We start from the raw sequence: 22,180 nt of genomic DNA, 5'->3' as shown, positions 1-22,180 counted from the left end.
TTGTAACTACTCTTAAACTCTTTCTTTATGTTCAAAGATACTCTTTTTGCCTCCTCTCTTTATGACTGATACTATACTGCTCCATAAATTGATTTTCTTATAGCTGTCCTTGTTCTGACTCACATTATTTCCACGAAGGCCAGCCTGGTAGCTTTCTGACTAGTGTTTCTTTTCTATTCAGCACATAGAATCCTTCTTAAAACTATCAAATACCAGCTTCCACTGCCACAGTAGCACGTCCTTAACATAGCCTTCAGGACTGTTCATTATAATCCTTTCCCTAATTTGCTAACCACATCTTCTAACAATCTCAACCATAATCTCTGCATTCTGGTAACATGGAATCGTCATGTGCATATGTTCACACCTTTGTTCAAAATCTCCTTTTTGGATTCTCTTCTTTACATGACTAATTCCCATACAGTGCCAGCCTTTTCTCTTCTAGAATGCCTGCTAGAACCCTACTGAGCTGGGGTACATGTCCTTACATTATAAGGTAGTGACATAATACTTTTGAGGTAGTATTCTTATTTCCTCCTTGAACTTTGTCCAATTCAAACTGTGGATTGAACCTGTGTCTGTTACCTCTAAGAAGTTAAGTGCATGAAAAAGCCGAAAACAACTGCTTTTATTCCAAACACCTAAGCCAGGGGAATTGACAGAATTCAGAAGATAAAGTTTATGGAGAAATTGTATATGAAGTAGATTTAAGCCACAGTTGGTGGAGGGGAGAAGTAGGTTGTTGGTTGAAAGAAATGAATTTGATGAGAGTAGAGAGAGTGCTTTGTGTTTTGCTTGTTTGCTTGTTTTAACGTGCAAAGAATTTGAGTGACCATAGGAATAGGAGCTAGAGTTGTAAAGTAATAAACTGTGTATTTTGAACCTGACATCAAATGTATTTGATCTCTTATGTCTTGCTGTTTCAGAAAGCCCTCCTTACATTGACTTACACCCTCAAAGAGGAATAAAAAGAACCTCAAAAATGACAGAGATTGAAGTTTTATAACTTAATCATGGAAGTATAGTGTCCTGGATGTGTTGATTCTTAGGAAATAAAGTTTCTTGGATAATCAAGTTTTGTTGATGGTGGAGAAAGTTGTGTGTTTTGGAGGAAGGGGACATACAGGAACTCTTTGTACTTTAAATTTTTTCCCAAATTTTTACTGTGGTAAAATACGTATAAAACTATCTTTTTAACCATTGTTAAGTGTACAACCCAGTGGTGTTAAGTACGGTGATACTGTGCAACCATCACCACCACTCTTCAGAACTCTTCAGATCTCTTTTCATCTTGCAAAACTGAAACTCTATATCCATTTAACAATAACTCCCCATTCCCCTCTCTTAGCCCCTGTCAAACTACCACCCTACTTTATGTCTGTATGATTTTGACTCCCTAGGGAGCTCATTCATAATTGGAATCATATTGTATTTGCCTTTCTGTGGTTAGATTATGGAACTCTCTGTACTTCCCACACAATTTTGCTATGAACCTAAAAATGCTCAAAAAAATAAAGTCTATTAATTAAAAACATAAAATCAAGGTACTAAAAACACTTTTTATAAAGAAAAATATTTTTTCTCTTTTTTAAAAGATTTTATTTTTGTATTTGAGAGAGAGAGAGACAGCACAAGTGAGTAGGAGGGGCAGAGGGAGAGAGAGAAGCATCATCCCAGCTTAACGGACTGAGCCACCCAGATGCCCCAAGAAAAATAATTTTTCAAAGGAAATGAAGCATATTTAAAATAATTTATTGAAGAGTGGATTTTAAAATTGAAACTTTTATGTTCTAAAAGCAATGTTCTTCTTCTAGCAGTCATTTTTGCAGTTCTAACGGAAATTGCTGTCTTCTTTTCTCCCTTAATACCCTATTAGCCATGTGGTTGGTCTGACTCCAACAATCAGCATTGTAATGAATCTGAACATTACCTACCCAAATCTACACTTCCATTACAATGTTTGATCTTCCCTTTAAATATTTATTTTGTTATTTAATATTCCTTTTTTTTTTTTAAGATTTCTTTATTTGAGAGAGAAAGAGAGCACAAGCAAGGGGGAGAGGCAGAGGGAGAGGGAGAATCAGGCTCCCTGTGGAGCAGGGAACCTGATGCGGTGCTTGATCCCAGGACCCTGAGATCATGACCTGAGCTGAAGGCAGATGCTTAACCAACTGAACCACCTAGGCACCCCATTGTTATTTAATATTCTTTATCAAGTGTGAAAATATCTACATTATTTGAGAATAATCCATCTACTGCTTTAAATTTTTAAATAAATAAGAAATAAGATATTTTTAAAGTTTTGGGTTTATTCCAAAGCCTGAAATATTTTAAGTATCACAGATGATTTAACATATGTCTTTACTCTTATTGCATGTACTTCTATAAAATAAAGCTTTTATTATATGTCTGCTAATTACTTTATTTTCTTGTTATATCAATCAATATCATTTATAGAGGACAGTAGCAGCTAACTACCAAGCAAAAGAAGTATTTGTTTCTTTTAATATCCCTCAAAATGTTTACAGAACTAAAATATCTAAAATATTTTATTTTTAATAATCACTGTCATCTAAAAAAAAGGTCTTAAATGCAACATACTCACCTATGATCTATCCATCTATCTGTTTCCCAAATTATTTATCTATTGACCTATCTATAATGCCATTGCATTTCTAGCTACTAAAGGAAAAAATTATCAAGTGAGATTTCTTTAGCTTCCAGCCCATTTCCATGATCTAAATAAATCACACAGATGATATGAGTATTTTTATCTGGTAAAGTGTATAACTGCAAGTACTACTCAAAGTTCTCAACAGGATAGAAATATTAAATTAATAAAGAAATCGTGGCTCCTAGATGGGACTTGGAAAGGATAAAATTAATGATGAGGAAACATTTTTGTGTGCTTTGTTATCAAGGTCACTAGTTGGGGTTGGAAAGAGTTTTGAGAGTTCATCTTAAGCTCTTTCAGTGTTCTGCTTGGAATTATACCACAGTTGAGAATATCAAACAAGAAGTAAATAGCTGTTAGCATATTAGCTAGTGATAACTTCTTGCAATGACACATCAGAAATCATCTGTGCTGGCAAAAATTTATTTGATTTAAACAGAAACTATAATTTGGATGGTTGGAATTAACTGAGTTCCTGTTCTTTTTTCCTATCTTTTTTCATATTTACTTATTTTAAAATCAGTCTGATTGAAGAATTACATGAAGGTGCTTACAAGAAGTCCAATGGACTGTCTAAAATAAGATGGGAAAGAAAGTTCCAAATTCACTGAAGTACAGACATGTGACCATTCAAACTGTCTTTCGATAGTGGCACACTGGGCAAACTACCATTCAGGCAGCCTTATTTTGACCGAGTTCGCAAAGTAGCAGCAGGACATACATATCGCAATCATTAAAGGTCATGAAAAGATCATACTGTGCTCAATCTTCTGCAGGCATTGGAATATTTACTTGAACTGCTACTTGCCATGAAGTTTGTGAGGACTGAATGTGTTTTGTTAGAGTTTGCAGTGTGCAACAAGAAACTGTATTTTGTATTTACTGAAGAGTTTTGCAATTTTTCCATATGTGGATAACAAAATGTCACCAAAGTATTATACTTATTTATAAAGCAAAATACGTAATCATATAAATTTGAGGGTTTTTGTTTTGTTGTTGCAGATGAGGGAAATTCTGATAGGGTGGATACTCTTGAAAATGTTAGATATGTTATTTGGGAAAAACATATTTCCACACTCCCGTAAATACATTTCTAATGGACATATTAAAAGCTAGAGCTGTCAAAAGCTGTTCTTTATTCATGCAGTGATTTTAAGTCAATATAGTCTACATGCCAAGTCTATAGTAAAAGATAATTCTTAACAATTATAACTATGTTTGTTAAGCACATACTCTAAGCCAAGCACATGCAGTGCATTATCTCACAGAATCTTCTTGTAGGATCAATCATATTATCCTACGGCCATTATTATTATCCTCATTTTATTTATTCATTAAATAATACTTACAGAGTTTCTTCTATGTTCTAGTTAGAGAAACTGAGGCTCACTAATTTTAACTAATTGCCTAAAAATTATACTTATAGTGACAGTTAGAATACAAATTATAGGACTCTGCTTCTATGATCCATTGTAATTAATAACATGGTACAAAAATAGAGTATATAATGACGAAAATCTTAGAAAAAAGAAATTAGAAAATCTAAGTTAAAAATAATTTTACATTTTATATGGCTGAGGCTGTTTTTAAAATACGAAAATATTTAAACTAGAGAATTATAAACATATGATTAACATAGATGAGTTTAAATATGAAGCATTCTAGAGAAAGCTTATTAATATATTTCTCAGATAATAGCTTTTATTAAAACAGTGTTTTGCCAAGCATTCTTAAATGAAGGGATTGGATGAGAGTAAATCTAGAGATAATTTATTAGTTCCCTCTTACCTTACATTTGAATACCAGGCCTAGAGACATTACAACCTGGATGAGGTCAGACAATTGGTAATGGAAAAGCAAAGACTGTAACCCTGTTCTCTGACCAAAAATCTTTTGTTTTGTTTAACAAATCAAAGTTAACCTAATACTTACATTTTGTACTTCAGCATTATACATTTTTATGAGACAATTAACACCTCAAATAACTCAGCACTCTAAATTAGTTACGTTTATATTCCATTGGAATCATTAGAGGCATAAGCTCATCAAAATGTTTTTTTTCTTCCTCCACTGTTCCTATTTTCAATTCAGTATCAGCCTATTTCATACCCTGTCTATCCCTAGAGCAGCCTTCTGAACTCCTAACCCATTTTTAAGACATAACCTCACCTGTGACATGATACATTGCTTGTGAGGTTTTCCAGTTGTTATCCATCTCACTCTCCTTTGTGCCCCTAAATGTGCACCTAAATCTCTGCCCCACTACTTGGGCACACTCAAATCCTGCCATATGTCCTTTGTGAGTCACTAAAAAAGTGTCAATGACTATTCTTTTCACCTGTCCTATAGCAAATAACCTAGAACCTTGCAAATAAAAATAAGTACAGTTTATTAAAGTCTATTTCAATTTACATCAATTCTATATTAAGTACTGTTTGATAAATTGCAAATTCTATATATAAATGACTTGAAGAGGAGTGCATCATGATTGAGAATCTGAAAAGACCATCTTTAGAATTCTATAGAATTATTTTGCTTTATGATTTGGTGTCTTTCATCTTTAAGGTTTCTTCTTTGTTTTAAATCTGTTTGAGGAGTTTTTATATTGCTCTGAAGACATAGAAATTATAAAATGATGTGCGTGTTAAATATACAGCACTTTTTTGGGAACAAATGCTTTTTTATCAAGTTATGAGAGAGCAGGATATAAGTTCTTGATTAAAATTCATTTAGTGTGTCATCTGACTGAATGTACTTAAAAGAAATCTTTGACATGTTGATCAGATTAAATTGATTTAATCTCAGCTGAAACTTAAGTTCAGCGTTAGTCATGGATAATTACTGTCAGAAAGGATATGTTCTAGCTATTCATTTACATAATATGAGCTTTCTTTTGGATTGCATATGAATTAATTAAATTTCCTTTAATTGTAGCAACTACATGCAACATGCAGCTTCTAGCTAGTTCATTAACTTCTAGAAAATGGCATATATCCTAATACAAATCTCTGAACTGGAGTACAGGCTTTGAGAGGAAAAAATTAAGAGGAGAGAATCTGGGAAAGCAATTCACCAACCTAGATATATGAGAAATGACTTCATTTTTAGCAGATAATTCCTCCCCAAAAAGAGAACTACTGATTCAGTTAGCCAACTCATTTGTGACGAAAATGTAAAATGATCAGACTCTCAATAAACATTAAACTCATTCTTTGATAATAGAAAATTTTTCTCTTGATAAATCTTAAGCTATTTGATAGCAAAAAAAAATAGAATTAGATAGTAAGAACACAAAGAAAATGTAAGGTTTAAAATTATGCAAAATACAAATATGTGAGTCAGATTCCTGACTGTCACATCTTGGACTCTATAAACATTAGATCAACGATTGGCATAAATGCTAGCATAAGGATGAGGAAAAAGATTTTCCAAATTGAAATTGGTCATTTTTTACAGTTACAATTGACATAATTTCGGACTTTTTTAAATGTATTGCATTGAACATTAAAAAGCAATAATGCCAACAGAAAAAATTTTCCCAGTATTATATCCACCTAGCTAATCGCTTGTTTTTCTTTATCATTTCTTAGTTACTTCTAAATACTTGCATTATTTTACATGTTTTTAATCATCGCATAAATTTCTCATCAGTTCCACTTAAGAATATTGCCTACTTGTTTACCTAGCCTTTTTCTTTGTGTTATATTTATTTTAAATATAAAATAGAATTTCAATAAATCAAATACCCTGAGGTATGATACCAGAAACAGCATTATCACATGAGAACTTGGAAATATAAATTTTGGGCTACACAAAGTCCAGATCTGAATCAAAAGCTCTGAGGTGGATTGGAGGCAGAATCAATGTCTTAACTTTTCTAGGCCATTTTAATGCATGCCAAACTTCAGGAACTACCATATTAAATATATTTTACAAAATTTACTAAAATATTTCAGTGAATTATCATATAAAATAACACTACATTGGAAAGATTTATTCAGTAAATTATGTTTCTTTTTAATTTATTTGTCTTATTTTTTTAATTTTATAGATTGTTTTATCAACAATTAGAATGTCGTATTGAAGAGTTCAAATACTTAAAAATTGTTTTCAAAAAGATTTATTCCAATTTATACTGCTATCAAAAGACATACTTTAAAAAAACACAGTATTGGGGCGCCTGGGTGGCACAGCGGTTAAGCGTCTGCCTTTGGCTCAGGGCGTGATTCTGGCGTTACAGGATCGAGCCCCACATCCGGCTCCTCTGCTAGGAGACTGCTTCTTCCTCTCCCACTCCCCCTGCTTGTGTTCCCTCTCTCGCTGGCTGTCTCTCTCTCTGTCAAATAAATAAATAAAATCTTTTTAAAAAATTAAAAAATTTAAAAAAATAAAAAAACACAGTATTGGTCTTTTCTTTTTGTAATACGAAATTTGCTACACTCCATTTGGAAATACATGTATATGTTAAAATAAAAGTACTGCATAGGTTTCCTTTAAAAGCAAATGAAATTGATTTTTAAATACTTTTTCATTTGTATATATCTGTCCTTACAAAATTAGTCTTCAAAAAGATGAAGATGAAGAAGAAAGAAGAAGAAGGAGGAGGAGGAGACCTATTCTTTTCTGATGGCAATGGAGATTGTTAAACAAAATAAGTAGCAAGGAAATTGAATTCTTCATGATTTATTCATTTAGTTGAGAAATGTATTAGTGATTGTCCAGTGGCAAAGGTCAAAGCAAGATCAGCTATCAGAACCCACCAACAAGTTTTCAAGGCATAATTATTTTCCATTCTTATTTCCTGCTTTATATACATACATGTCATTTATCCTATCCAGAATTCAATTAATGTAAAAGTTGACATTTATTTAACATTTACTATATGACAGAGAAGTGATTCCTGTGGATTATTACAGGTAACATTTTGTACAACTTTAGGAGGTGGTCTATACTATTACCATCATTTAACAGGTGGGACAACTTGGCACAAAGAAGTAATTTATCCAAAAACATAGACCTAATAAATGGTAGAATCAGGATTTGAACTCAAGCAGTTTAATTTTGGGGATCATGTTCTTAAGGACCACACTACTCACTGGAGAAGGAGAGGAGAACTACAGCACAGGGAGGGGACGAATATTGAGCGTGTTTTCAAAAGGTCCTCTATATGTCTGATACAAGTCTCTTTTGCACTGAGAACAACTGAACTCTGATTATACTGTATTTCTCTTAGACTTCTTTTTATTTCATACTTTGACATGCACATATTATTTAGACATATGACTACAAACGATCTTCCTCTTCTTTATCTTCAGGATTCCTGATTCAGGATGGCCCTTTGGGGTCTTGTGAAAATAAATATTGTGGTTTGGGAAGGCACTGCATCATCAGCAGAGAGACAGGGCAAGCAGAATGTGCCTGTATGGACCTTTGCAAGCGGCACTACAAACCTGTGTGTGGCTCTGATGGAGAATTTTATGAAAACCACTGTGAAGTGCATAGAGCTGCTTGCCTGAAAAAGCAAAAGATTACCATTGTTCACAATGAAGACTGCTTCTTTAAAGGTAAATACAGGGTGAAACTAACGTGTCACCTTCTATTTCTTTCCTTTTCTTAACTACGGCCTTTAAGTTTAAATGCTAGCATGATTTTATATTAGCAAGTATTTAAAAAGGGAAAGAAAAAAAATGTGAGTTTAATTACATCAATAAGCGGTAACTATATAGAAGTGTACATGGATACAATTCTGAATCTCAATTATGAGTACAAAGTTGGCCAAAATATGACTCAAATTTAATATAGCTTACAGCATCGCACCATATGGCTTCCCAATCATGGCAGTTATCTTAGGACACAGGGAGGCCAATTCAGTCAATAGGCCAAATCCACCCAGTGAAAAGCACCTGGAGTGGAATTGAGCGAATAGTGAATGCCAAGCCATGCTGTGATAACATCTCATTTCTTCCTGATTAAAAACGATGGGTTTCAGTTTGCACCACATAATTCAGATTATATGGAACCTGTAACTGTCCATTGAAATAACTCTAAAGAACTCTGCTAAATTTAATTAGTAAATCTGGGATTACAATAATTTAAAACCTAAAAATATTGGTATTTACTTTCATGGTACTCAAAGCCATTGGTTGAAAACGTACTGCTGAATTAGTAATTTGAGAAATTATTTTAACATGCTATATAAGTAAATAAATCATCAGACATTTCCAATGTCATTTCCTCATAAACCTGTTTTGCCTTATTTGTTTCTACTAGACAAAATATTTGCCCAGCATGACCATGAATAACATGGTCATAACCCAGACTGAAATTCTGAAGTGTTAAATATAAAGATCTTCTATCACTTGAATTGGTTAGTGATCAACCTGATTTCTAATCTTCAATGGGTTCCCATCCCGTTTTTTTCATAATTTTCCTCAAGTTTATTTACACTTAATACTTGTCTGATATTAAGGTACAATGACTAAAAACTTTCCTTTTTCAAACATGGTACATAAATAAAATATTATTTCAAAGTTGGTAATAAAATGATACACAGAGCTTTTCAAATGATATAAGGTGCAATACTCTGTAGTCAGTGTGGCTAGTAGAAGCCCATTGATATAAGTGAAGTAAAATGATAATAGTTTCTTTACCACAGTGAGCTATGTGCAACTTGAATTCATGCACAGAGTATTTTATGGTATCAAGTTTTCTTCTAGTATAGAAAGAATAGCAGTTGCTTTAGTTTCAAGTTCAATTTATTCCCTTCTTCTATCAAATCTATTTTACAAATAAAATTAATTCTATTAGCATTGTGCTTTAAAACTCATGAAAGAGGGGTGTGTGTGTGCATGTGTAAGTATTTATTCTGTCATTCTGACCTGAGATGGTACAGTGGCAATATGGCTATGCCACTGATGCATGACATCATAGAACTATATAAATAATATTCTATTAAAGTAATTAAGACACATTCTCAAAATGAGGTTTCATCCAACTGACACCCAGCAATTGATTATGTGGAAGCATATGATATTAAATATCATGTAAGGAAAAAAAAACATTTGGTATATTCTAATGTTCAGCTTTACTGCTGGATACTTAGGCATAATGCAACTCAATATGTATATCAGTATGGACATAGATGAACTAGATATAGCTAGGAATTTTGTCTTCCTTGTGAGTTCATAAAACAATGTTTGAAAAACTTTTGTCTTTCAGACTTATACTGAGTATATTTATCAAATCTATTGTTTCAGAATACTTTCTTATCATATGTAAGTCAAAATACTTCCTTATCTCATACATAGTATTAAAATTCACTTATATTATCTGGGTTAGTTACCAAGGGTTTACACATTTTTCAGGTCTCAGAATTTGTGTCTTCTGCTTATTTTGGGATTTGCCTAACACATATGACCTCCCAAAAGGACTTTATTTCAGCAGAAAGGAACTAAGTGATATACAACAAAACAATAAGTTGCCTGTCTTATTGGTGTGCAGTTGGCCAAGTTTTAGGTGTAAAACAAGATTCATTATAGCTAAATGCCTGACATGGTTGTGATGCCAAAATTAATCCTTGTGTTTGTGAACTTTATTTTCCATAGAATGTCTGCAATTATATTGTTTCCAATAATGGCCCAAAAGAAGAAGCAAAATATTGTTCAAAATATTGTTCAAAATATTAAGTTCAAGAACTGCTAAAAACCTATGTTTAATTAGATTTTTAATAGAAAAAAAAAACAAAACAAACTAAATAACAGGAATGAGTTTTCCTCAAAAAAACACATTCCGTATTTTAGGTCTAATAAAAGGTAATTATGCAAACCTTAGAATAAGAGTCAACAAACAAGAACCTAGAGGCCAAACCTGGGTTGCAGTCCACTTTTTTTTTAAGCAATGTGTTAATGGAACAGAGCCACAACCGTTTATTTAGGAATTTTCTTTGGGTGTTTTTGCAAAACAAAAGTATAGATGAGTATTTATAACAGAGATAGTGTGGCCTGCAAAGCATAAAAAAACATTTTGTCTGGATCTTCCCGCTAACATTAACATCTGCTTTAAAAGATTATCAGTGTCTTAAAATTAATTTTTAAAAATATTGAAAGATTTTTTTCTATATCTTCTTGGCTATGGTGGTAAATGTAGGGACCTACTCACGTGTTACATTTGAATAAAAATAAACACATACCCATACACAAATGGATACATGTAAAACAGGAAATCTGAGTAAGATCAGTGGATAGTGTTAAAGATGATATTTTGGTTATGATATTGTACTATAGTTTTTCAAAATGTTACTATGGGTAGAAACTGAGTAAAGGGTACGTGGGATCTTTATTATTTCTTACAACCCCATATGACTACAGTTATCTCAAAATAAAAAGACTTTAATTAAAAAAACCTCCTGGAAAAATATTAGCAAATACTTAAGACAAATTTAAAGAAAGTATGTTTTGCATTACTCATTAATTATTTCAACTTTAAGCTAAGTCCTATTTCACATATCAAATTTATCAGGTTTATGTCTGCCATTTATATTTAAACTTATTAAAATCAATTATATCTGTACAATCATGTTTATTGAGTGTATTAAAATTAAGATTAGAGTGCAAGTTAAAGAGATTTATAACTATATTTACATTTAAATCTTCATATCTATGCATATATCTATACTTATAACTATATCTATATATCTCCCTTCTATTATATGGGTTAAATATTTAAATGCCTATGTAGTATGCTTAGCATTTACTATTACTAACTCTTAAATGGAGACATGGAATCACTAAGAATTTTCTTTAATGATTTATGATTTGTGGAACTATAAATAAAACATATAATAGATCTAGGAATATAGCATCTTTAATTTCTATTTGCATTTATGTGATTACAGAGAAACTGGCTATAATAAGATATAGAATATTGTAGTATTTGTTTATTGGCATCAAATATTTTAAGATGATACTTGACATATGTTGGGGAGAAAAAAAGTTTTCTCTACGTTTCTAAATTCTTCTGGCTGGCCTAATCAAATAGACATGAAACAGGCAAGAAGAGAAAAATAAATTTAATTACATACACATGGGGCCCCATAAGAATATGAGACTCATTGTCAGGGAATTGAGGTTGATATGCATCCTGAAGTAAGAAGAGAGTAAGGGTCTGGGACTTCAAACCGGAGAAGACAATTCACAGGGAGCTGGAAGAGCAAAGGTTTAGTAAGCAAATGTTTGCCATGTCTTGCTGAGAAGTTTTCCTTATGTTAAAAAAAAAAAAAAAGTTATCTTTAGTAATAACTCTCTTCCTGGTACAGGCCCCCTATCTAAATTCTCTTAGGGGCTAAGGGGGAGGGGAGACCAAAAAGCTCTTCTTGAGTCTGTAGGGCCTTTATTGTCTTCAAATAAGATTTTCTGGAAATAATCCTCATGCCAAAGAGGCACATTGTGAGGTAAACTGTACTGAACCTCATCACATAGCATAAAACATTCTATTTTTTGTGTAATGCCTAGCTGTTCCTTGTGATGGCAGCTTTGGCTTAAAGTCATCTCCCATCTCCACTCCACCCCCCAAAGGGCTTCTAGCTTCTGCAATTCACGTCACTAATAACAAGTATAATTTTCTCTCACCCTGACTCCAGGTCAGTCTGTCTTACATAGCAGAAGTTACTTACTCAGGGAATATATATAAGCAAGAGTAAGAAACTCAAGATATAACCTATGCCAAAATGAATAAGGAATTAAACCTTTTATGAGAAAGTCAATTGAACAGAAACCCTTTTGCCATTTACTGTGCTGAGAATAAAACTGCCATAAAAGCAAATGTTCTGTGCACTTAAATGTGCATCACAAACAATAACAACTTGGGAAATATGGTTTTTATGGCTATGTGTGCACTATTTGAATGAGATCTGACATTGTGTTCTTTTTCTTTGGTATAATCTGGAGAGACATTCATATTCCATTTTTTAATTGGTTCTTTTACCTGATTTCTTTTTTTTTTAAAGATAGGACTCAGAACTTGGGCTAGAAAACTAGGCTGCCAATGATACAATGATACTTTAAAATATAACAGTAATTGCTGTGTTAATACACGTGGGATTTTAGATTACTTTTTTTTTTTTGAAGGGAAGCTTCATAAACCTTCTATTTTATGTTTAGTCTTGTATGCCATTTAATGAAATTTAGTAATCTTGATAAATATGTAAACTTTGGAAAGTAACACCCAGATATTTGTTTGTTTTGGTTTGGGTTTTGGTCAGTATTAGCCAAGTGAAACTGCAGGATGGTAGTGAAATTAATAAATTGGACAACTACAAATGTGCATTAACTCTTTAAGGCTGTAATTCAGACATAGAAGCTCTAGTTCTTTTGAGTGCCCTCAGTACATGTACATCAAAACCAATTTGACTAATCCCCTAAATTTGGGTAGATTTACAGTAAAACTTTCTGAATTTGGTGATGTGAAATTGACTTAGTTGTGTTTCACTTTTAAAATTTATCTCACATTTAACATTTAATCAAATTTAACAATATAGTTTGTTGACACACTAATCGAAATGTGAAATATAGAATTCTATGTATTGCTTATCACATTACATCTTTAGAAATCATTGTAATGTGTACACTCAGAAAGTCACCATTTGTTATTAAAATCATACCTAATGTTTATTTCTCCTCTGATTTTTGAAAACTCTATAAAGGATTCTGTAAACATTACATATTATGTGGGCTTGCCTTCCATTTACAGATAGATAGTAGATAAATGATAGATTTTACATAGAACATGAAAAATAATCCAAAAGAAAGAGATTTGGATACTGACTACTTAACAAATGCATTAAAAGATATTACCAGAAAGTAAGAAAAAAAGAGAATACTGGTAGTAATAATAATAATACATTGCATATTATTTATTTCAAAACACTTTCACAAGTATTATATTATTGTTTCTTCATAATAACAAGCCAATATACTATAGAGAAGGCAACAAGACTAAGATTTTTAAAATGGCCTGCCAGGGGTGCCTGGGTGGCACAGCGGTTAAGCGTCTACCTTTGGCTCAGGGCGTGATCCCAGCATTCTGGGATCGAGTCCCACATCAGGCTCCTCCGCTAGGAGCCTGCTTCTTCCTCTCCCACTCCCCCTGCTTGTGTTCCCTCTCTTGCTGGCTGTCTATCTCTGTCGAATAAATAAATACAATCTTTAAAATGGGCTGCCAACACTTGCATAGCAAGTTAATGCTACTGGGATAAGAACCAAGGGATTCTATCTTCTCCTTTAGTGCATGTATGTTCCAAATATTCTCCTGAAATATGTAATACCATGATATTTTACTTGCCTATAATTTTTAAAACTTTACTTTTAATAGTGATTTCCATGAATATGTGACGTTATCTAGAAACATTCTTACGGTGGTATTTTTAAGGATTAAATAATGCATTTGATACAGTTCTTAGCCAACTGAAGAACATAGTAACAGATAATAATTATTTAAGACTGTAACTTTTATACAATAACTGTGAACATTTGATTGCAGTAAATTCTCAAATTTGAATCTGTAAAGCCACACATATTTTCTTTTAGGTTTATATTAGGTTATAATCTTGTAACAAAAGACTCTGGTTAAATTATTACATAACTGAATTTTCCAGGTTATAATGGGCTAATTTACAGTAATAAATTTTCTGATTGTCGATAAGACTACTTAAAAAATAACTAGCTTGAGTTTAGAAATATATTTATTATTAGTTTCTTGGTTGACATTTGAGAAGTTATCTTATAGTCACCTTCCTCACAGATTTATTTTAGGCTGATTTTGCTTATCTTATGCTGTAGAAAGAGTATCTATTAGATATGTGACAATATTATTTTACTTCCCTACCCCCCTCACAAAACCCCCAAAACTTTAGAATGCACTCTAAGTGCATTTCTTGAAACATTTAATTTATGTCAAATTTTGCCATTTGTTTACCCTAAGAACTAAATTTAACATTGAAATACATGGATAGTCTTTTTTGTTTTTATATATTTTCATGTGATATCATTTTTCTTCAGTTTCAAGTTATAGAATAAATATTTTCATTTAACATTTTATTTCATGTTTTCTATGGATGTATGACTATTCCATTAAGAGTTATAAGTACAAAATTCAATAGTGACAGAAAAATGAGAACACTTTATATATTTTATTGGTTCAAATAATTTTTCTTCTCTCTTGAGACTGTTTAAATATTACATCAATCATTACCACTTACTGACACCTTCACTTATCATGTTTATTTTCTCAGTATGCTATTTTCAAATGCAGAGTGTGACATTTCTGTAACTTATAAAGTGAAGAACATTTTTTACAACCATTATTTTTTAATGTAGTTAAAATCTTCTCTTTAATATTTCTTTGCAAAATAGGATGATGAAAATCTTTCCACTGATTACACTCAGCATATATAATTGGGGATAAAATGTTCTAGAAAATGAAATTGAACATTTTTCTCTATTAGTCTGATTTATATTTCACTTTTAAAATCCTTTTTGAGGGGGTGGCTCCTGGGTGGCTTAGTTGGTTGAGTCTGACTCTTGATTTCTGCTCAGGTCATGATCTCAGGGTCATAAGATCGAGCCCTGTGTTGGGCTTCATGCTGAGTGTGGAGTCTGGTTAAGATTCTCTCTCCCTCTGCCCCTCCCCTGCTCTCTCTCTCTTTCTCTTTCAAATAAATAGATATAGATTAAATAAATAAATAAATAAATAAATAAATAAATGAAATCCTTTCTGAGTGGTGTCTATAGATACTTTAGAAGACATTTGAAAACCTATTAATGCTAAAAATTTAGAACCAAATGGGAAAAGTGAGAAGCTCTGCCTGTGGTTATCATCCAGATAATTATGTGAAAAAAATATTTGGAGGAAATCACATTGAAGAAAGGAGATTTGACATTTTCCAACACAATGTGAGGCATAGGTAATTAACAGTGTTGCTCTTTTGATAACTGATTAAGCAAAATATAAGGAACTTCAATTAATAAAAATTCAAATTAATTTAATGCAGTAATATGCAATCAGTTTGTTTTAGTTCAAGACACCACATCAACTAGCTATAAATTACTTATCAAACTCATGGTTACAATAGAGAGTGGTGTGTACTCACATAAATGTGAAACATTTAATATGTTCCCCTATGTGATAATTACTTTAAAGATTTGTTTCTATATGTTTCTTTCATCAATATATGAATTTCTAGTGACTTGTATAATGTTTCTCTAAAAGTCTCCCCCCAAAATCTAGGCATGAGTTGTGATTACATTTTGTCAGTATTTTTTTCCTGTTGATGACATCTAAAGAGATGTTGGGTGAGAATTCATTAGTACAGAAAAGCAAGGTGTAAGTCAAGAGGTCAATTAATATCTAATTATGGTTGCCCAAAAGAGAGAAAGAGATGACAGTGGTTTGAATCAAGATGACAGAGGTAGCTGTCAGAGCAGAAGCATTGGATAGGCCAGAGAGAATAGGATCCAATGGACAAGGGTTAGATTTGACTTTAGATGAGAGCATGGATTCTTCATCCATTACGTAGAAAAGGATTGGAAAACTAAGCACTTTCAGGTGCAGGTAGATGGACCTACTTTATTATATAAAAGTGTGTTGTTCTTATCTGGTTGCTGATGCAGATGCAGACCTGGATGCATACGCAACCAGATAAGAGCACATTATTTCTTATATATTTCATTAAATTCAAATATATTTCATATATTTCTAATATGAAATAAGAAATGAAGCATCAGTTGAAAGTGACAGAGGAAAAGGTTTTGAAGATTTGAGAAAAACAAAGAAAAGATTTTGTGAAAAAATAAACAAAAACAAAGGGAGAAAGGACAAAGGAAATATGGTAGGATTTACTGCAGTTTTGAAGAACTATATATCTCTGCTCATAAATTTAAAGTGAGAGTAGTCTTTTGTGCTTGTATATTTTTCTACAAATATAGTCAGCTTCTTAGATTAAGGCATCAAAAAAGATGAAAAATTAGGTTTAACCAGGATTTCCCCCCCCAGGAAAGAAATAGATGAGAAAAGAGTCCAAAGCCATATTTTCCATATCTTTCAGGGGTAGTATAATTATCTTATCTCTGCTTTTTTGTGTGTACCTCCTCTAGTATCCAGAGATTTCCGGGTGGGTATCTCTTGCCTAAGTCTGCAGATAGGCGAGAATGAATTCCCCAACCATCTCTACATTTTGGAAATTGTATCACATATTTTGGCTTAACTTCCTTAAGTTAACATTCTGTTTACATCTGTGCCTCTTAGTTAAAATTTCCAGGATTGAAATCTGTTTAAACTAGTTAGCCAGGTCATACCTTTCCAAGACCTTGGAAAGCATATAGGCCTATAATAGCTGTTTTGTTTCAATGGCTCTCTACCTCTATGATCAATTAGCAGTCACTGTGATGGGCATGGGGACAAGATATCCATATCTATATCATCTATATCTGTATCCATATCTATAGATGGATAGATATTTTAGAAAAAAGAGGGACAGTTAGAAGGTAATTCTCCAAAACAGAGTGTGGATGGGAAATTACCTTGAAACATATCTAACATAATATCACTTTATTATTAATTCTGTAAGTCAATGTTCTTGACAAGAGAAACTGCTTTGTTTAGCTAAGCAAGTAATTTGAAAATTTGAGGCAGCTCAAAATTTTCTGCCTAGTGTTTCTACATTTGAACATATTCAATTTTTTATATGCTTTAATCAATCTGGCTGCCAATAATGTTGAAATATAGACAAATTTAATGTGGATATTTTGGGGTCGTTGGCGTTTAATTCATTTTTGAAATTTTTTTTTCCTAAAAGAAGAAAGTGCTATTAAAAATTCAGAAAGATGCATGAGCATTTGATGAATTTAATTGATCATTAGTGTAATTAGTTGAAAGGAACAATATTACATATGCTTGATTAATTTTATAAATGCTCAAAATATTACATGGTTGTCAAAAGACTTCAGGTAATAATTAATATAAAATATCTGTAGAAATAAAATATATGCATATGTACACCATGGATAGGTATGTATGGGCAAATTAACCATTCACAGTGATTATTTATTGACACCTAATCCTGTGGCAGACCCACTCTTAATGCTTTGTCCAAAGATGAAGATGACAGCAGTTCTTATTTTTGCTAACTAGGTGGAGATGAGCGGCTGGACAAATCAATGAATGGCCAATGATGATTTCCACCTTTTTGGACTCATGATATGAGGTTAGATTAGCATCTCATTTCAAGTACATGAAATTAGTCTGTCAAAACAAACCCATGATATGAGGTTAGATTAGCATCTCATTTCAAGTACATGAAATTAGTCTGTCAAAACAAACCCATTTGCCTTTTGTTTAAGTGAAACTTTTTTTTTCTCTCATAGGGTATATGTGCCACATTACATCCAATTGTTGTCTACAGATATTTAGGTTTTTTTCTTGGAGGTTTATTGAGTATAAGGTCCAAATTAAAAGAGCGATCAAGGATCCCTGAGAAACATATTTGGCAAGAAATAAGAATCAAATTTAGGAAACAACACCAGGGAAGTTAGAACTCAAAAGGAATGTGTGGAGAACTAGTTTTGCCTTCTCATAATGTATGTTAACTCTGCAACTTTGCAGCTCTGCATATCGTTCTAATCAGCAGACAGTGTTTCTTTATAAGCGTTTACATCTTCAGCCTGTCTAAGTTCACTCTAACAGCCTAGAAAATACTGGTCGTTCACTCTACTTTCAGATAAGTGATGATATCAAGTAAGGTGTAGTGATGTAGTATAGCCTGAGGTTAATGCCTGCCTACAAAAACCCAGAGAACCTAATACCACATATGTAGTGCATGGCATATTTTGACTCAGCGAATATTCCAAGAAGAGAAAGACATTTGGGAGTCATTGTATCTATCTGGTCATTAGACCTTCATCTGCTCCTAAAAAGCATAGAATATTAACACTAGAACTCCAGCTTCGAGGTGGAGTTTTTGTGACTTAACAAAACCCATAATTTCTTTTGTGTATCTCCGCATTTACTTACTTTCAAAACAGACACATGTGTGTAAATTAATTACATAAGACAAAGTGATTATTGTTTAATTTTCACTTGAAAGATGCTACTAGGCTTACATCCACTGCACTTTTAGTGAAATATAAAGGAACCTGTAGGTTGGTATGGGATGTGTTTTCCTGTATTCAGAATAACAACTATGGCATTTAGCTGTGATGACAGTCTACAAAACATAAGAGTAGGATTTGGGGATTAATTAAATTTATGTCAAAATTACTTCCAAATCCCGGGGAAAAATATGCTTGAATAATACAGCACATGTTTTGGCCTTTAAAAATTTTAACAAGTGGAAACATTTACATGACACATTGGCACAATCTCCATAGCTCAGAAACAGCTCGTATACAACATAGCAACAGCTTTGTTCATTAATTCCATAGTAAACACGCACACCGACTCCTGTATAAATTTGTCAGTGCTGTGTCTACATCCACAGGAAGCAGCAGGCACGGAAGTGAGTTTCTTTTCTACTTATCAATAAACATATGAAAGAAAGATTATGCCATGCTTTTTTTATATAATTCTAATTATTTCAACATCAGAATACCACAATAAATAAATAAATAAATAAATAAATAAATAAATAAATAACAAATAAAAATCTTATTTAGATATCCAGACATTATACAGCAAACAATAGGGAGCAGAAGGTTAGTGTATTTGACCCCAGGTTATACTAAATATTTAGAAATTTTCTTGCAGATATAGAAAATAGTTTGTTACTTAAAGCCTCTTGTTACCCTTCCCTCCCCAGTCCTTGCCTCCCAGCCCAAAGAATTCCACTGTTCCCTGAGACTTGAAACCAGTGGCCCTGACAAGGGAGAAAAAAAAAAAAGTTATTATAATGTGGTTTTTGGAAGAGGCCAAGGCATCAACCCCATTTATAACCCAATCTCCTGACCCTCTTCTTAAGGAAAGCTCAGAAGGACCAAACTGTTAAATTAAAAAAAACAGCCTCTATTCCAACCTTATTTCCAATCAAATTAAAGCGAATGGATCAATTTGAGCTAGAGCATTTTGCCACTTCAAAAATGTATCTTCTTTTCACCGAACTGCTTAACCTGAATTCCTTTGTTTTTGTCATTCTGCTGCTGTCATTTTTCCTACTCCTGGATATCGGCACAGTCTCATTACTTCATCTTATCACTGACAACTAGGAATGAGGAAGGAAAAGATGGTTATTATTAATGATATCAGTGAGCATTCATAGAATGTGACTTGGCTGGTTTCTTGTCATTTTCTTAGGGCACTTAAGTGTGTGTTTTCCTCAGGACACTCAAGTCTTTGTTCCCCACTCTTCTATCACAGAAGAGTGTCTTTTATACTCACTCAGGAGTTTGGAATTTTGACTCTTTGAACTTATCTCGGGTTTGCACAGGTTGGGCTCTAATTTCGGAGTTCATATGCCAACATCACAGGTTAAAACATTGTCCAAAGGTAGGTTCCCTGGAAGCTTTCAGTCTCAGCCACATTCTGGGTCAAAAAAGAAAGCCTTTCTCACAAACCTGTCCATTTCTCCTTCTCTTCTGCTTGGCTGTGCTTTGAATGTTCAATGTCCTCTACAGTCAATAAATTTCAAATAGGACTCTACTAGTCCACTCTATCATGTTTTTCTCCTTTTGATTATCCATGGCAAAGGTCATACCTTTCATTCTTACCTACCTGTGCATCCCCAGTGTCTCCACATCAACAGAGAAAACAGTGTTTTGTGGGGGTTTTTTCTTGTTTTTTTTGCTTCACATGTTCACTGATTTTGATCATAATCTTCTTTAAAAATGAATGTGGTTTGTGTGCGTTATATTCATGTTTTAAAAAGAGGCCATTTAAGGGTCTTTCTTGATCACAGAACCTCTGTGATGCGGTGGCAGCATCTCTAGGTGAACACACAAAGTGCAGTTATTTCTGACTCAGTACCTATTACACATGAAGTTTCATTGCAGATAGATTTTATTGTTCACCAAAATTGTCTATGATAGTTATATATAAGTTAAACAATTTTTTTTAATTTTAAAGGAGCTGCAATGTGAAAGAACATCTCCTTTAAAATGAAAATTACTTAGCAAAATGATCATTTTTTTCCAAATTTATTATAAAGTGAATTTTTATATATCAGGTTTTTTAAAGTACAATATCACCCAACTGCCTATTATTGTGATAGACATCTAATAAATTCATAATCAGAGATAAGAATTAAGTAATTCAAGTATAAATTGAAAAATGAAAGATATATGTACATATATACACATTCATGATGAAACTAAAATGTATGGTAATATTGTTAATCTTTATAGTCCCACATATTATAGCAATAGAACAATGACTTTTTCAAAGACTGCCATTCATGCCTCAATACTTAACTGGCTGAGGATCCAGTGATTTTTAACATGAAATATCAAATTAAATAAGTAAGTATATTGATATTGGCATTAATACTCAAGTCATTTTTTTTTATGGAGTGAAAAATGATGAGGTTGTGGAATATACGTGAGGTTCAGTGGGGTGGAGTCCGGAGCCGACGACCAAGAAAGAATTCTTGAGGCGTCTTTGGAGCAAAATTGGTAGTTTATTAAAGCACAGGGACAGGACCCGTGGGCAGAAAGAGCTGCTGCCCTGGGTTGTGAGAGATGGCTGATTATATACCGTGGGTTTGGGGGAGGTGAGGAAAAAGGGAGGCTGAGAAAGCATTTTCATATGTCAAAGAAGACTCGCAGGATATTGGAGGCCCCACCACCGTCAAGCCAAGGCTGTTTACACTATCACTATAATGAGCTGCAGGTCCTTTCCTTAGTTTTGGGGCAGCCAGGAGTGCTGAGGAATGTTGCGTACATGGGAGGGGGGGGTTGCAGGGTGTCAGCTTCTGCTTTGTCTTCAGCCAGCCTTCTATTCCCTCATCAAACAATATGTGTGTATTTCATGGGGTTTTTCTTGGTCTGTGGTTTTCTAAGACTAACATATAGTCATCCTTTACTGGTCTGAGTTTCTGCTGAATACCAAACATGCCCTCACCCCTTCAAAATAAAATCAGTTTTAGGGATGCCTGGGTGGCTCAGTTGGTTGTGTTTGCCTTTGGCTCAGGTCATGATTCCAGGGTCCTGGGATGAAGCCCCTCATCAGGCTCCATGCTCAATGGGGAGCCTGCTTCCCCCTCTGCCTGCTGCTCCCCCTGCTTGTGCTCTCTCTCTCTGATAAATAAATAAATAAATAAATAAATAAATAAATAAAGGCTGGGAACGGCCAGCAATCCCTATACCAACAGATGAAAGATTACTTCAAACTTTACTGCGAAAGAGAGAAGGGCAAGGGGTTCAACGCTCAGAGGTGAATACCATTTGCTCTTCCTTGCTCTAGCTTTTATTGGTCCTTCAGGATAATCACAAATCATTAGCACTGTTCCTCAAGCACATGATGTGTGAG

General features: G+C 33.3%; 1 protein-coding gene across 3 annotated transcripts in view; it reads left to right on the top strand.

Moving 5' to 3' along the window:
* Positions 1–22,180, top strand: part of FSTL5 (follistatin like 5) — a 687,740-nt gene that overhangs the window by 223,205 nt on the left and 442,355 nt on the right. For all 3 annotated transcript variants that reach the window (XM_040626411.1, XM_040626410.1, XM_008685591.2), the window contains exon 3: positions 7,990–8,238. In XM_040626411.1, the coding sequence (XP_040482345.1) occupies positions 7,990–8,238 (249 nt within the window). The remainder of the gene's footprint in view (positions 1–7,989; positions 8,239–22,180) is intronic.

This window comes from Ursus maritimus, unplaced genomic scaffold, assembly GCF_017311325.1.
Source record: "Ursus maritimus isolate PB19 unplaced genomic scaffold, ASM1731132v1 scaffold_11, whole genome shotgun sequence".
NCBI classification, from domain to species: Eukaryota; Metazoa; Chordata; class Mammalia; order Carnivora; family Ursidae; genus Ursus; species Ursus maritimus.
Note: the sequence above shows the minus strand (reverse complement) of the source record. Positions and strands in the feature narration are given on the sequence as shown.